Here is a 17783-nt window from a genome sequence, read left to right on the forward strand (position 1 = left end):
ATTTCCTTTACACTCTAAAGTTATTGTCAGATAATGCCAGTGCCAAATGGGTGTTATATTAATCAATAATATCGATTGCTTGGAAGTTTCAAAGTTCTTGGGACTCTTTGTTGGAACCCATCATAATGGCTCTATGTTTCTGTTGTGCATTTGTAGAATTTAATTTTGACCCATGTGCTACATGCTGGGATTTTTTTCTTGGTTTTTTGCTTCATGTCTTCTTCTTCCCAGGAATGCTTGACTTTGTGCTGCAAGCCCTAGTAAACCAGCTTGCAACCCTTACTACTGCTGCCCTTTGCAAAGAGTAAGAACTCCATGAGTTCATATTTTAGATGAGTTTTCTGCCTTTCTCCAAAGCAAAATTTCTTAATCTGACACAATTAACAGTAAAGCTTTCAAATATTTGTGCTACTGTTTGGGGTAAAAAGGAAACTTTTGTGAGTCAGGAGGATAAGATGAATATATTACTGCTATCAAGTGCGTTTCTGACAACTTAATCAGTATGCAAGTACCCAAAGCCTTGCTTTCCTTGGAATTCAAGGAACCGGCAACCCCTTCTCTCTGTCCCTCTTGTCATGCTGCAGAGGCCACCAGTGTTGTGTCCCATACTAAAAGCAGAATATAAATGTAAGCCTGAAGAGGTAATTTGAGGTTTGGAGGGGCTTTTGACTGGGTGGCAGCTGCAGCTTGAAACACCTCATCTTGTAGAGGCAAGGTGCTTGCAGCAGCTGCTTATGATTTGCGTCTCCCCCTCTAACAGCAGCCTGGCCTGGCAGAAGGTACTTGTGATGAAATATCTATGTGTTTAATGAGGGTGAAACTTGGCAACTCTTGCCCAGAAAAGCACTGCCAGGAGTGTGAACACTTTTCAGATGGCTTAATGCAGTTAATGATGAGTTGTTTGTTTCCAGATAATAAACTTCTTTGTGTGAAACATGTTGCCCCTTGCGTTAAAAAAATCTGCTCAGTTTTGTAACTGAAGACAACATATACTGTTGCATCAGCCCAAGACTGTCCTTAGTCAGCAATTTTGATTTCCAAAACATGATTAGTAGGACTGCTGCACAATAAATGCTCTGCGTGAACCTTACTTGATCTTTGGTTTGGGGTCTGTGAATTCTTTCAAATGGGCAAGGAAGAGGGAACTGGGTAAGAGTATGCTCTTGCCTAAGCTAGGGAACAAACTAGAAAAACAGATGGTGCTAAAAATAGTTTATTACCAAGGTCTAAATATGGCTCTGATTTTTTTTCCTTATAAATAATGCAGCTATAAATCCTGCTAGATATCAATAAGTATTGGATTAACTCCAAACTGCTGAGCATTACAGAACCTTTTGGCAGCTTTTCAAGCTTGGTGTTGCCCTTCATTCATAGGATCAACATTTAAGTCCTTAACAGGGGAAACCTGAAGAATTCATCCTCTTTGAATAGGAAACATAGATGCAGGGAGCTTTGAATGAGTAGCTACAGGCTAAGGCATCCCGTTGCAATGGAAGGGGAGCTGTGCTTGATGAGTTCCTGCTAGGTCGCAGCCAGGATGAATCTCCTCCTTTCTTTTCTGCAATGCATGAACAATCAAAGGCTCCTTTTTTATCTATTGTTGCCATGGAGGGCGTCCATTTAAAGTTCAAATTCCAGCAGGCTTGGGAAGAAGGAAAGGAGATAGGCGTAGGCTGGGCTGGGAGATGATAGGCAAGCATCAAAAGTGAGCTGAAGACAAGCCAGCACTTTGTCCTGTGACAGGACAGACCAGGCTGGGGGTGCTTGGTTTTGAATGGATGCCTGGAAGTTTTTTGGACTAGTGAATGAAACGCTACTGAGGTAGCAGGCGCAGAGAGCATCTGGCGTTTTGCTTTCTTTGCATCAGCAGAGTGGGTCACAATGTGAAATTAGGCAAAATGGTATGTAATGAAGTGAGCCCTTGTGCTGGAGGTTCCCTGTGCTCTCACAGTGAGGGCGTATAAGCCTTGAGGATAGTGAAGGAAAGGAAACCTCATTAAGGATAGAGGGTTTTCTCTCCTCTTTTGTAAACCGTGCTCTGTAACAAATGTCTTGCAAATAGTTGGAGCTTCTCAGGGCTGTTCAGCACCATGTTGCTTTGTCATACCTGAAACTAGCTTTGTATGTTTATGGTACTTTTCTGTAAGCAGCGTGCTAATAAGAGGAGAGGCAGCTTAATATCTGCTGCAGATTTGCTTTTTCCTTTCTGGCAAGTTCCTGTATGTACAAGTAAGTACTCATTGTTGAAAGAGCTAATGAGTACCAGACCAGCTGCATTTGACATTATGAGAAAAGGGGCCATCTATTAACTCACAAGCCAGGTTTCAGCCAGCTGTGGATATTTTCTTTTTTAATTATTACTTAGCCTGTCATAAAATTGGATTATGCTAAAATTATTGGTGATGTTGTTTGGAATACAATACGATATTGAGTTAAGAGCTATGGTTCAGTGTTATATATAGGGTACTTACAGTTAATGTGCTTAAACTGCACCAGAGGGTTTAAAGAGAGGTGAGAGCACTTTTCTCAGGTTTTACCATCTGGGTTTTGGCAGGTGGCAGGGGATTAGGTTTTTTCCTTGCTCTAAATTGCAAGAGATGGTGGCAGCGGAAGAGTTGAGTAGTGTTATATCATTGATATGGGAACTTTTTTCCAGATCTCTTGGCAAAGAATGAAATCCCAATTTAATTTTTTAAAACCTATTAGAAAATGAGTTACACCTCTTTGAGTTTAACTTAGGGTAATTTTGGGAGAGGGGGTTCTCCTAATACTCAGTATTCTTGTAATAACATGGTAATCAAATTAATAGAGTAGTGCATCTTTAAAGTACCAGATTGGAAGGACTCTTTTCTTGTTCTGAAACTAGGCTTTGGTCTTCCGTACTCTGAATATTACCTGTTGTGAAACTTCCCTTGGTTTTTGACAGTCGCTTTCTGACTTGATGCATCAGCTTCTGAAAGAGACCTAAATAAAATCGATTCACCTGAGGTTTTTCTCTACAGAGAGGTTTATTAAAATCACTTTAGGAAGTCTTAAGTTTAACTGTCACTTTGTCTTTTGTTAGTCTTGCATTGCATAGATCAGTTCCTGCTGCATGTATATACTGGTACATAGGTGTGATAAAAGCAAAACAGATGTCTCAAGTATGTGAAAATGAAATGATTTGAATTTATCTGCATCAATTAGTGATATCAATTTGTTCTTCCATTAGGATGGGAAATACTGACTTGTTCACATGTTCTTTTTCAAGTACATACAAACTGAAGAGAAGTTTGTGTGGGTTCTTTTTAAGTTGCTGTTAGATGTAACTTTTAATGGAGTACAGTTATAAGCAGATGTTTTCTGCATAGAGGTGACGGTTTGGTGTTGAAGTTAGCTGCAGATAATCAAATAGCTGATCTGTTCATATACTTGAAAGTACTCAGTTCTTTATATGCTGATGATGACATGTGCTTCTGCAGTAAAACTTAAGTATTACCAGAAATTGAATTTTAAATAAATGAGAATTCTGATGAGTTTCCTGACTTCAGTTTTCATTATGGCAGTAACCATGTGACTAAAACTTAAAAAGCTTTTATGGTATGCTAGGAAGCTTGCAAGTTGTGGTATTATAAACAAATTTCAGTCTTTGAAAAAAAGTGTGTGTAATACTTGAATGTATAGCTTTTTCATGCAAACTCTGATTTTATTACAAAATAGAGGAAAACTGAAGTTGGCTGTACAATGAGAAGTAGAGCTCAGTTTGTGTTACCACAGTGCTTCAGATTTTGAATGTTGACTGTCTTACACAGAAGTTGCTTATAGTTTGCTTTTCTTCTGACTTGGTATGATGTATTTTAAAACATGTATTGTTGTTTTTCAGTGCAGCTGAAGGATAAAGGAGTCACATATGTGGTTTCCTGACTTAACTTTTTTAAACATATTGAGCATCAACTGCTGAAGTGTTGTCAGCTTTGGTATTTGAACCAATAAACAAACTACTCCAAATTGTATTTATCAAACAGAAGTTTTAACACAAGTTGACTCAGTATTAAAAATACATAGCAGGCTTGCTACTTGATGTCAAGAACAGCTCCTGAGCCACAGTTTCAGAAATGTTCAGAATCGTCCAAAATCAGATACTAAGCTAGAAAAACTCAGTATGCATATCGGAGATTGAAGGTGAACAGTGCTAATTCTGTTCTTTCTAAACAAATGTGTTGTGTTCAACTTAACTTGTCTCTGGAAATAATTAGTGGCGAGAGTCCACCTACAGTTTGAATTAATGCTTCTACAAGAATTTATTGTTAAATTGTGGTTTTTGCATTGAGTTGAGCAAAAGATTCGTAACAGCACTTGTACTTTGTCTGCATGTGTATATACCCATGTGTGCCTGTGTGCACTTGTATAACAAGATCTTAAGGCTTTGTTTTGGACAAGTATTTCTGTAGTGGAAAATTGGTCCGAAGAAGGGAGAACTGTTCCCAAGCTGAGATCGTGTTTCCCTTCCTCTCCCATCCCCCCTCCCTGGCAGAAGTGAACTTTATGGCCCAATTATAGAATCCCTTAAAATGCTAGTTATGATGGAGTGCCAGCATAACCCAATAATATAGGTGAGGCTGACATCTGTCAGTAACTAATGAGGGCAGCCTTAGAATCAGTATTTGGAGTTTACTTCTCTAATTTCTTATAAATTTGATGCATCGTATCAACTTATATTTGACCTGAGGATAAAAAAAAAAAACCATGCTAGAATTTTAAGAGAAGTTGGTACCTGGGTGTACTCTGCAAAAATCAGTGCATATGTGATTCAGTTGTGAAAGTAATTGTTTGCAGCTCATAGCAAAGTCATGAAGGAATAAGACCTTGGCTAAACTGCTCAGGAATAGACGTTCTCTATAAAAATAGATGACACATAAATGGCAGGAAATGAAGCCAATATGGTCATGTTTTGAAGCCACAAGGGTCAAATCCTGTCCTGTGTTACTCTGGTGCATAATCAGTCAACTTAAACCCTGTTACTTGAGAACAGGGTTTGGCATGGTAAAGTGAACTTCAAAATGTGACTGATTATTAGGAGTTTTGTGGAAGCACAGCTACAGCTTTTTCTCTTCTTCTTTGAATGCATCTAGTTAGAAATCTAGAAACCTAGTAAAACTCCTAGGTTGGGAGGTAACTTTGTTTATGTTTTGGAGCTGATTGTGGTATGTAAGTCTGTTAATTCCTCTGTCAGAGGAATAATACATTAGAAGGCTTTGGCTACCCAGGGTGGTCTTTGGTTTTGGATCCTGAATGCTGAACACAGACACGGTACTGCAAGTAATCATATTCTTGTTAAGCAGTTTTCTTGTACTGTTCAGGGATATCAACATTTTGAGCAACTGAAGTATGTTAGTATATGTCTGTGAAGGGATGTGTGTGTAGCTCATGTTAATGATGCGAGCATGCTTCCTTATTTCCCAGTTTAAAATGCAGAAAACTAGATGCATCTTTCTAAAATCTGTATAATTAGTCATTATTTAAACTAAGTCTCTATAAAATCCTTTTTTCATGTTATTAATGAAGATGGTAATATGCCCTTTCAGTTGTTTCTTGTTTCCAGAGCCTGTGTTTCTTTTCTAAAAGAAAAGGTAAGAGTTCTTGAATTGGAAAAGATGGAACAACTCTGGCAAAACATGAATCATTTCTGCTGGGAGAGAGCACGTACTTACACTGTTTCCCTCTGTGCCCTTCTACTACAAAACCAGATGTGTTCATCATCCTTGCATGAACACAAATGGTGCAGCTGTTTGTTCATCACACCATCACTCATTAATGCAGTTGGCTGATGTGAATTTACCAGATTGAAGCCTCTTGAGCTTGTGCAGCTCAAGCACAGTAGAAGCCCAATTCCACATTGTCCAGCTCTTCAGTTAATCCAGAAGGTAGATAAATCCACTATCCATATTAGAGATGTGCTATGGGTGAAGCAGGGAGGAGGGAAATAACTGGATGAAGGTATGCAAAAACAGTTGTTTCCCTTAAGGCAGAGCAATTGCTTTGGTCCTGCAAGAGTCTCCTGACTGCAGCTGCTGCCTAAGCAAGAACAGAGCTAGAACCTATTTTCCTGGCCACTATTCCGGCTATTTCAATGCCCTTTTGAGTCTTTTCTCTGTGGTGCTTCCTTCCCTTTGAGGAAACCTCTGTTCTAATGCATCAGTGCATTTCAGACGAACACTGCTGCTGTATCTAGTAGTTGTCTTGTTTGGCTTAATCATCTTTTGCCCTGGCCAAAGTCTTGTACTGTATTATTCAGCTGAACAAAGCAAATGTCATTATGTTCCACTTTGTTTGACACTATATTGATTATCAGCCAGTTCAGAACACTTAAATCTACTGTGTGAGCCTCTTCTGTTTTAGTTAATGGAATAATTCATAGCATCTGTAGGTATTTATGCTTGCTGGACTGGTACTAAGAATAGTTGAAACTTTCTACTTAATTACATGCAGGTGAAATAGGTAGGTCTAATGTTTGTAGAATGTAATTCCACATTCTTATAATAAAAGCTTGCATGATTTATACTTAAACAGGAAAGGTAAAAGGTTGCAGTTCACAAATCCACTGAATTAGAAAATGTAAGATGCCGACATCTTAATTAAAATTCCATACTGTAAACTTCTAAAAATGCAGTTTAATGTTGGCCTGGGTTTTATACAAGGGGAAAATTGGTATATATGTTTATATGTTTGCCCTCTTCGTGTTAGTATTGATGTTTAATCATATTCTTGACTGTATTACATGAAGTACTGCATTAACCCACTTAGCTTCCAATTTGTCTTAAAAACAAACAAAAAAAGTTAACCCCTGTGATGAATGGTCCTGGACTTGTGGAAACTGCTAAACCACAGCACCTGAGTTTCCTGCACTGAACTGCCCTTATCTGACCAAAATTTAATTTAGCAAGGAATGAATAAAAAATGGCAGTAGTGTTTTGTCTACTTAAATTCAGTTTAAAGAAACACCTTTAGACTGACAAACTTTTCTTTAATCTGCTTAAATTCCTTAGTTTCTTATGTTACTTAATGTTGGAACTTAATTGAGCACATGTGTATGCTAAGCACATGAGGGGGTGAGCTAATAGCTCTGAGGGGGACTGTGGATTTTCTCCTCAGTTGTTTAGATGATCTTTGCAAACCATTACATGGAAAAGATGTGGAAAGGATATTTAGTTTGAGTGTGAAATTTAATTTGTGAAGTGCCTGTCATGAATAATTTTTACGTCTGACTTTGGGGCAAGGGGGAAGCAGGTGTTCAGGTTGAACTTAATCCGTGGTGGTTGTAATCCCTGCTGTATTTGGGATCTGCCATGCCTGTGACTTCACAAGTGGCTATTTGGAATTTGGTGTGATAGCAATGATTTTAATTGGGTCCTACAAAATTTCCTAGCAAAATGAGTAGGCTGCTGTACAGGTCTGAAGACTGCAGTGCATGACTTCCCAAAATCTCCCCACCAGTGCGGGTGACCAGTGTGTGCAGACTGTAGTGGTGATCAGGCAGAGAACTGGACCCCCAATCTCCTCCCAGTCATCGTGCAATTTGTTTTTCTCATTTGTGGGCTTTAACTATTCCAATACTTTCTGTCAGTTATCTCACGTGATGAACAGCCTTTTATTCTTGCATACGTGAGTATAATTAGAAAAATTCAGCATTTCACTTGAAATATTTCTATTTCATTAAGCGATAGTATTTTTTCAACTAATAGTGCTAAATAAAAAGCCAAATTAAACCACAAGTTCTTACAGCTCATAAAAAAAAAACTTACAAGGATACTGTGGCACAATTTAGAATATAAGCATAAAAATCTAGGCCAATAAATAGACCAACTTTCATGGTAGACTACACCAGAAAACTGCATGCTTAAATCTAGAACAGTCTGGCTCGTGGAAGATGAAAGCCTGTTACTTCATGATTCTGTTTAGCATCTGATGTGAAATGAGTTGATGTCAGTTTACTTCTCTTCCTGGGCACTTACATCTAAAAAATTAAAATAACCTTTGAAGATACAGCAGAGATAAAGTAGTGAACAACTTTCATTTCAAGTCATAGCCATATTGCTGTGTGTCAGCTTGTATTGATTTTTAACTAGGTCTTTGGCTTCGTAAATAGGATTTACCTTATTTGACTACAAGAACTGTAGCAGTAATTTTATCTCTGATGTAAGGAACGGTTATTATAGTTAAGTGTCAAATTACATGGCAAAATGTTAGAGGTTGTTTTTCTCATTCATATCTAGTATTCCATGTTTTTTCTGCTTCCTAGTTATAGATGATGAAATAAGCATTGCATTTTAAAATCTAGAAATACATGTCAAATTTCCAGGAAAATGAGGGATAACTGCAGAGCAACAAAAAGTGAACAGCATGTTTGGTTTCCAAAGTGAATTTGATCAGAGATTAGATTTTGCCCATGAAGGTGTCAGGAATTTTCTAGGGATTTGATTCTGTTTCCACAAAACACATAAATAGAAATGTTTTCCTTAACTACTTGGTTTGTAGCTCAATGCAATAAAAAAACCCCAACTTTTCTTTTGTTTTATTTCAAATGCATAGTTTAAAAATCTGCAATGTTTTTGACCTGAAGTATTTTTTTAGACACTTGAATTTAAAAACTCAATGTATTTCTACACCTTTGATTTCTCATTTGAGCAGGGAGAAATTCTTTCCCAGTTAACTTTGTTTTTTAACTTTTAGAGGGTATTAGCAAGCCTCAAGCATATAACATTATGAAGAATACTATATTGTTTTCTTCCTGTCAGCACTACTTCATACTGATGAAGCAGTATTTCTTCTCAACTGCAAGCTTCTTAAAGCTAAGGTTATCTGTGAACACTGAAGTGTTCACAAAATGCTCAGTGCTATTCAAGACAGAAAAGTCAGAGCTTTACTCCACAGAAAGGTTAATAGTTTGTTACATAAACACAGGTGTTTTTCTTGCTATTTTTCATTTACCTGCATCTTCTACTATGCATAATTAGGACTGTGATGGGATATTTTTTAATCTATACAACCAGCTGACACTTCTAATGATTTACAATAAAAGCTGTACGTGATTCCAACTTGAATTGTCACAGGTAATGGTATTAATGCAAGTAATTAGATACATGAAGTGAAAATTCAGTTTACAGGGAGGGCCACTGTTCACATGTATTTGTGGTAGGATGTGATATCAGTCAGGTGATGGTATGTTCAGAAGACACTTTTCAGCATGATTCAATGAGCTGCTTAGGACCAGTCTTTTGTGACAGTTTGTTCTTAGAATTTGAAGTCCTTCCTTAAGTCTCCCTCTTAGCTTCATTAAATGAAGTCTCTTCAATGTAACGAATTTGTACCGTGTTTGGACTTGTTATTGCTGAGGCTAATCTGTAACCTCTTTGGGGATAGGTTAGTTTCTGAGGTAGGAACGCATCATACTGTGTGTGGTGCTTCTGATCTAAAACTGAACTGTGGCATGAGTTACCAACAGTAAAGGCATTTAGTTCTGAGCCAGTCTGACTAATCTATAGGAAACATAAGTCCAGGAAGTGAAATAAGGACCTTTGAAGCCCTCAAAGGGAAATGTTGCCCATCTGACTTGCTCCTTCCCCATCTCCATGGACTGGCTAGGTACAGGGAAGCAAGAGAAAAAGCCATGTGTTACTTCAAGCTTGGGCTGCCTCTTCAGTGTTTTATGCTTGGATTAGTTGCTGATATTCCAGGACATTCCAGGATCTCATCGTGAGGACCGCCGCATCACCCACATCTTTCATCTCCCCGGTAGAGACCTTAACAGTCAAGAAACCCTCTGTGTTGGTATCTCTTAAAGCAGCATATCTTGTGTTGTGCAGTTACAGGCAAAAGCCTCAGGATGGGCCAGAAAGCAAGCCAAATACCTAGTCTAATTAGTCTGATGAATTCCCTCTCTTCCTAAGCCTATGGCTTCAGGGAGCAGCCCATCCTGTCGTGATGACTAGTGCCGAGAAGCGGTAGGATGGGCTTAGGGCTTCTGGTGGCTTCGGGCTTCCTCTGCTCCTCGCTTTGTGCCAGCTGCTGCAGCTGCACCTCTTCAGAGCAGCTGTATCTTCCACCCCCGTTCAAAACTGAGGGGGGAAAATGGGTGGACTCGGTGTATGATGGGGGCATGGGGAAGAAGCATGAGAACTGCTGCTCCCATTATATACTAGGTTTTCATGCACATAAATGACTTATTTTTCCCTTGACTACTGTAGCAAATGCTCTAGTTTTGTTAGTAAAACAAAAACAACCTTTTTATTGCTTTTTATATTTGGAAAGTGATGTATTACGGCTTTCTGAACAGGAGGTTTAGTAAAGAGTACAGACATTAGCTTCCTTTCAGGCTACTCTGGGCCTTTCTTGTTTGCTTTGTATGGCAAGGGTCTAGAGAGATTTCTTTTATTTCCTTCCCCGCCATTGTTTTCGGTACAAAGTTTTTTTTCTTAATATTCAGACATTTTATCGCCTCACTTCTTTTAAAACTCTGAGTTTCTTTTTTTCTTTCTTTTTTTTCCATCACACAAAAGAATACTTTTAGCTGATTGAGTTCTATCCATTGCCAACTGTGGACTCTTTTGTCTTGTTAGTCCAGCATCCTTTATAAAATGGGGACCATTGAGCAAGTACTCGCAGGCTCCCCACTGAGCACAATTGTGCTTGAAAGGTGTGGTACTGTACCAGTGTAACATGTAAAGCTGCAGTTCAGAGGGCTTGAATGCATTGCAATTTCTACCTTTTGCTTTGTGAAAGAAGTGGGATTGTGCTGTGAGATAATAAATCCACCTATTTTTAGTTCGGTGCGGTTGTGACAAGTGGGTGAACAAAGAACCAGTTGAATGCACTTGCTGTTGTGTTGAAACCGACTAAAAGTTCCCATTCAAGTGGTTTCAGCACAGCACAGCTAACAGGCAATTTTCCATTTATGTACACAAACCTTCTAGAAAGACAGCTGTGTGGTTGGATTAATTTCTAGCAGTAAATTGAATAAAAGATAATTTCGAAGGGGGACTTGGGAATGCCTTTCTAAAACATTGAAAGCAGAACTTTCAAAGCTTTACTGGCTCCCTTTCCTTCCCATTGCCTACTATAAGATTTAAAGAACTGAAAATATTGTCCCCTATATGGAGATACACAACAGGAAATGTCATCTTTTTCAAAGCAATGAGATAGAATTAGGATTAAAATATTCTTTAACACTTTCTACTTCAAAAATATACTGTTTTGCTTTTAAGTAAATATGAGCAAAATTCACACCTCTTAGTCGTAAAAAGGAGCTCAAATGTTTGTACTTGAATAAAAGCTGTAAGTGAGCTATATAGAAATGTTTTGAAAACAGGAATGGATTTTATACCAAAACAGTTTTCATAGGGGAGCGAAATTTGGAAATAGAAAGCTTCTTGATCATGCAAGGTTATCAGTTGTGTTGATGCTAGTCACATACAAAATTGGATGTGGGTTTTAACCATGGCTAACAAAGACTTTGATGAATTCCTCCTAACAGAGCTATAGTCAAGTCTTCTCCCCCCGCCGAAAGTTGATCTTTGGATGCAGGTCTTGGAGTTGCATAAATCAACTCGTAAATGAAGTCTTGTTTGTGTCTATCCAAGCAAACTAGATTATCCCTTATAGATCCTTCTGGCCTGAAACCTATGACTTGTTAACTAATCATCTAATGTATATTATAAGATATGAAAGTTGTTCGAGCGAGAGAAGAGCTGTGTGCAATACAGGCATAACAAACCTCTGATCGGTAGTGAAGAGTGTCGCACTGAAGTGTTTGCATGTCGTGCAGGCTTGGGGAATACTGCTGCAGCATCTTAACCTGTGGAGAGATACCAATGATGGTGAACCACCATCCCATACCCGTACTGCTGTTCACTCCTCAGCCTAGTTGTGCTGCGATTGAACTCCAGAACTCAAGTGTTCTGCTTTTTACCTTTACCCGAGCTTTCCTTCAAACAAACTTTCTGTGTGGATGTGATGTAGGGATGTCCAAGGAACTGTTTGAACTTGCAGAGTGGCAGTGAGCTTGTCTGCAAGATGTTCCATATGCAACATTGACCCTAAGGGGTCAGGGCAAATCACCTCAGTGAGGTTTCCTCACTCGCCTTCATCCAGTTGTATACAGGCAAAGCTGACTAATTCAGATTTCTCTGAATTTGTGAAGTTTTGCTTAAAAACCACCCAAAGATATTGGTAAGCTGCTCATGTGGCTGCTGATGTGCATTGGTGAAGTCGATTACCCAGTGCTCTGGAAGAGCATCTGGAATATAGCATACTGAGAATGTTGCAATGTTCCTATTTCATCTGAATGTACCAGCAAATATAAAATAGTTAAGAAATGACAGACTGGGGGAGGAAGCTGAAAATGGGTGTGAAAGTTTGGTCTTGTTCCCTGTGGATCTACTTGTAATAAAACGATTGCTGTGTGTATGAGAGACTGGAGTCACTTAACCAGTAAGATATTGAAAGCTAGCACAACTTTATTCTCTGAGAGGAGCCCTGACTATTTCACCCTCTTCTCACTGTGTGCTTGTATGAGGCAGAATTTAGAAGTTTCTCACTTAGTAAAATCTAAGTTCTGCTGCCTGTATAGTTCTGGTTTTTCTTAAGTGCTGCTTCTGGATTCTAATCAAGGGTCCCTTACAGGTACATGAGGAGCTTAGGCATTTTATTCCTTTATCTGAGGGACAGAGGTAGCACATTTACTGAGGTTTTATTTTCTTTTTCCTTTGCCTAAAAGGTGAGTGTCCCTCTGTTTTTAATATACTTTTCATTTGAACAGAATTGCTCAAATTCCTGAGCTGTTGTTTCAAATGGTACCCAAATGTAAGACAAACTAAGCTGACTCTGGAGCAAGATGCTTCCAGTAGAAGGTTGGTTTTCTCCTGTTTTGAGGTTACCCAAATGTGCCAGTTGCCTTGCAGACTCTTGCTGAGGTGACGCTTAAGGGCTCATTGTCTCAACGCTTGGGAACTTTGAGAAATTAATTGTTGACTAGGCTGCAGTGCAGCTGTTTGACCTAAATGCTGATGTTACCAAATGCTATGCTCTGTACTTGCCAGAAAGCTAATGGATCAACCCAAGTGTCTGTAGTTCCTCATTTAGTTGACTAAAGCTAGGGTTTTGGATCTTTCTGCATAAAAAGAGAGACTGGTAGTTTTTCTGACAAATGGGAATCTACATAGGCAAAATATCTGTGCAAAACCAGATTGTATAATAAATAAATATACTTGCTCCTTTTTCTTCATGCCCCTCGTGGTTTCCAGGATTACTTTAAACATGTGGCACTCTGCTTTTGAGTACATACTCTCAATCCATTCAAGAATTTAAGGAATTTATTCTGTTCCTCCTGTACGGTCATGGTTAATATATATGTGTATTTTTTTTTTAATTGCAGACTTTAAAAAATTCCAAAAGTCTTTGCTCCCTTGACTATGAAGATGATGATGATGACACACAAATGAAGACAATTGTGTCATCCCCATGTGACTCAAATGATCTTATGAACATCATCACCCCTGGTTCCAGTCCGATGAAAGAACAGCTGGATGAAGTAAGGCATCACGGGTCATGCCAAGGTAGCTTCAAAACAAGGGATTATAAGAAAGCAGCTGCAGTGTGTGAAAGCGATGAGGACACAAGTGATTGTGAGAGCACTGAAGAAGGCATCTTTCCTCTAGACTGTGGGGACTTGGACCTAGAGCAGATTGAAAACAACTGAGACTCCAAGTTATGTGCTAGAATCAGAGTTGTTCTAAACTAAAATGATAGAGGATTACCTTTGCCATGCATAATCCATGTCCCTGAATCTCTGTATTGCCTATCTTGGGCCTGTGTTAGAAGAAATGTTTCAGGTGGGGGAAAAACGTGAACCATTGTTACCTGTTTAGTCTATTGATCAATATGTGGATGACAACAAAAAAAGTAGGAGGTTAAATGTTATTTTGAACATTAAGGAATAATTTTGATTAAAAATTTCCTAACAGATATTTTGCATTTTTATGGCTTTTACAGTTCTGGAGAAAAAGCATCTCTATTTTGAAATGAATTTTCAGAAGGGCATTCTATAAAACTAAATCTGTCTACAGTGATTCTGGTGCGGGTATATGTTGCTTTTGTTAAAGAGCTTAATGTGAAAAGTGAATTGCATAATTAAATTGGTAATAAACCTTCAGATAGAACTCTTAAATATCTGGTTGACAACTGGTCCAAAATACTTAACTGCCATCTTTGACAGTGTCTGGTTAAAAGAAACTTCATAACATGTACAAATGTTCTTTTCATACATTCAGGACTTTTTGATCAAAATATGGTAGTGACCTTAAAGGTTAACATTTTCCATTATTTTACTACTTGAATTGTTTTCTAGCCTGAAGCAATGCTAATTTAGGTGGGATAAAACTGCAAGTAGCTGCCCACCTACTTGGTCATTATGTTTTCTGTGGTTCAAAAGAATGTACAACAAGAGCACTTGAACTTTTAGACAGGGACTTTGTAATGATCAATTCCCCAGGAGGTGATCCCTTCAGCAATACTAGAAGGAAAATAGTCCTTGAATTAAATAAAATGACATTTTGCTTTGCACTTGTGTCTGCTTATGAATTTTACTAGTGGAAAATGTGTAGTCTGTGGCAGATTCTGTAATATGGTACTTATGTGCAGAACTGGGTGGAGGGGAGGGCAGATTTCTGGTCATCTGAAAAGAAAGTGACATCAAGTTAGTCTGGGGAGCTGGGGAATAACTCATGCTCCATCCCAAAGTGTGTCTCAGTGATTACATACACTGCAATCATCTCAAATGTAATACTGTATTCATTGCAGACTATTGCAACACATACTTATTTTGTTAGTTCAGCTACAATGAGGATTTTCCTGAACAAGGGGGAAATCAATCTCAAAATGGTTTTTAATTGGATAGAAATGGGGAAGCTTAGATTATGGCATTTCAGTGTATCGTGTTAGTGTGTTCCAGTGAGCCAACTGCTACTATAACTTGTGCCATAAAACCAAAATACAGCAACATATTTTAAGTCAGCTAATGGAATGTGATTAAAATAAGAAATAAATATCTTGAGGCATATGACAAAGTCTGTGGCAAAGTATGACACAGGCTCCAGCCTTGTAGTTAGGGTCAGCCTTTGATCATAAAGAGAATTGGCCTTTAATTACTGAACCAGCTTACATAACTCAGTATCTATACAAAATTTTAAAAGTTTGGGTAGCCAGTAAGAAGCTCTAGACTCTTCTCTTGCTTTTATGACTCCTACTCCATATACAACTACAAGTGGCAATGATCTGTCATACTGATACTGGTATATGTGTGTAGTAAGGTGCAAGAACACTGCAAAGACTTGTCGCCTTCTTGATATGCTAATATATATTGTGTGGGAGAAAGTGAAGCTGCTCACTGTTGACAAAAATCATTCTCCTTTTTCTAGATGAGTAAATAAAGGAGTTGCTGTTGGAGCAAGGACTTTTGTTCCTTCAGAAGCTCCTGTTAGAGTGGGCGTCTCACCCCACAGATATTTGCTCTGGTGTAGCACAGAGCATGCAGATGGTGGCATACACATGCACAGAGCTTTTTGAAATAATCTTATGCAACAGAGGATCACTATTCTTGCTACTTCTTCAAGAAATAGCTATTTCAAGAAGTAGCAAGTGAGGTACAGCCAGTTCCCCTCGTGGGTAGATGGGAAATGCGCTGTAGCGTGGTGATCAGTCATTGTGGGTAATGGAACAACCCAGCTCCCTCCTGGACTGCAATTACTAGTTGCAGAACTACACTTCTCTTTGTGTATTCTTCTTAATTGATCAATAGAGGTAAGTAAAATTGAATCAGCTTTAATGCAGGATTGTAGCAAAGGCCAATAGTACAACTGGGATCACTTAAATGTTAATTTACCTATTTGAAAGCACTCTAGTTAAAAGTGTAATGGCATGGAAAGCTAAGGTGGCAATCCATTTGTCTCTTCCTCCCCCAAGGAAGACAAGCTCCTGGAAGAAATAAAAGAAGAAAATACCTCAGAAGGCATGAATAAAAGGAGATAAGATATGCTTTGTCAAGAGAAAAAAAAAAAAAACAAAAACCAAAACAAGAACTGAAGCTATTAATAAGACTGTGATAGAGCAAAGGCAAGAGTAGAAGACCAGGTAGTATTTATTCTAGCTCTGAAATACGGTCTGGCTGTGATCTTGATGAATTGACTTTAGCCTCAAAAGCAGCGTTCTCCAATTCCCTTCTGTAGGTGCGCTGTTTTCAGTCAACACAAAGCTGCATTCCTACCCCCGTGCTTAGGGCAGGAAGGGGTTTCCCAAGTGAAGGTACAGATACATTTGCTTATGGTAATACAGGACTCAGTCTCCTGGTAAGCCAGCTGTTAAAACTCTAAATAGCCCTTCTGTGGAAACAAACAGAAAGGAGTGGGTTCAGATACCGAAGAACAAGTTTCATGAAAGTAGGAAGTAGTGATTATCTAGTTCAGGCTCTTATTAGTGGATGACAGGAAAACAAGTAGTTGGAGAGCTGTGCAGTAACACTGGCAAATGAAGAAGTCTGCTGAAAGGAGTCTCTGCACTTTGTCTACAGATGCTAATGTAATCCCTCCTGAGAACCAAAAGTAAAAGGAATTACTGGTTAAAAGTGAAGTCCTGTGAAGGACTGTGAAGTCCTGCTCCAAAAGAAAATCACAGATTATTAATTTGGAGCATTTGTTGCACTTGATTATAGGATAAAATCTGTAGTGGCTTTTGGGCAAATAAAGAAGGTGGTTTGCAAAAAGGGAAAGCATGGTTTCAGAGATTGAATTGTATTTGGCAGTGGGCTGAGCTAGGCTGTAAGCAGCTCTGCTCTGGGAGTGGTTTCCTTCTGTCTTGCACCCAGTGTCAGAACGGAAGACTATTGCATGGGGTTGTGGGAGTTGCTGTAGGTCACTTCTCTTTCATTTTTATTAGCAACCTGGATAACAAAGTAGTATGTATGTTAAATTTGCAGTCAACAGGAAGCTGGACAGATGTGAAAGATAAGATAGCATTAGAATTCAAAATAGTCTTGGCAGCTTGCAGAAACAAGTGCAACAGGGAGGAGATGGTGGGGAAAGACAAGATCCTTTTCAGAGAGGTACTAAATTTAGATGGTGTTAAACAACTGTCCAAATTCAGAGCCACGCCACCTAGTTAGCGTTATTTCAGATAAGGGATCTGACAGTTTGTCCTGCTGGTGGTAGAAAAGCAAGCTTCAGGCTAAGGTTCACAAATGACTATATTTGGTGAAACTCAAGATAATCCTGTGCTTCACAGGAGCACCTGTAAGTATGCAACTTGAGATGCTGCACTTAAGACTAGACAGTGTGGTGGAGAGTGGCACGACTGATACCTTGAAACCGTGGGAAAATGCGCTTGTGAGGATGCACTGAAAGACCTGAGCTTGAAATCATATGGTAGACTGGGCTTAAATTGCAGCTGAGTGATAGTTTCTTCTAAGGCCAAATATAAAAAAATAAGGATAGGGAATCACTGAACAGATGTGCAGGGAGATGGTAGTAGCTATTCCACAAATAGAGGTCTGTCAAGAGCAAGCATCTGTCAGGAGCAATAGCTGCATTTCAGCTTGCTTTGGGGCAGGAGGGAAAGGCTGGTTGACTTCCCACAGTCCTTTCCCATCCCATTTTCCTTTGAATTTGTGTGACTTGCATCTCCAAGCAAGCCTAAAAGTTAAAAGGTAAATAACTGCTGGAGGAAGAGAAGTTGAGGATGACGTGCAAGGAAAGCACTTT

At 38.9% G+C, this 17783-nt stretch overlaps 1 protein-coding gene across 4 annotated transcripts in view; it reads left to right on the forward strand.

Moving 5' to 3' along the window:
• FAM53A (family with sequence similarity 53 member A) overlaps positions 1-14595 on the forward strand; it is a 73284-nt gene extending 58689 nt beyond the window's left edge. For all 4 annotated transcript variants that reach the window (XM_052780707.1, XM_052780708.1, XM_052780710.1 and 1 more), the window contains exon 5: positions 13409-14595. In XM_052780707.1, coding sequence (XP_052636667.1) covers positions 13409-13732 — 324 coding nt within the window. In that variant the 3' untranslated portion in view covers positions 13733-14595. The remainder of the gene's footprint in view (positions 1-13408) is intronic.
• The last annotated feature ends 3188 nt before the right edge of the window (positions 14596-17783 follow it).

Source organism: Harpia harpyja, chromosome 2 (genome assembly GCF_026419915.1).
Source record: "Harpia harpyja isolate bHarHar1 chromosome 2, bHarHar1 primary haplotype, whole genome shotgun sequence".
Lineage (NCBI taxonomy): Eukaryota > Metazoa > Chordata > Aves > Accipitriformes > Accipitridae > Harpia > Harpia harpyja.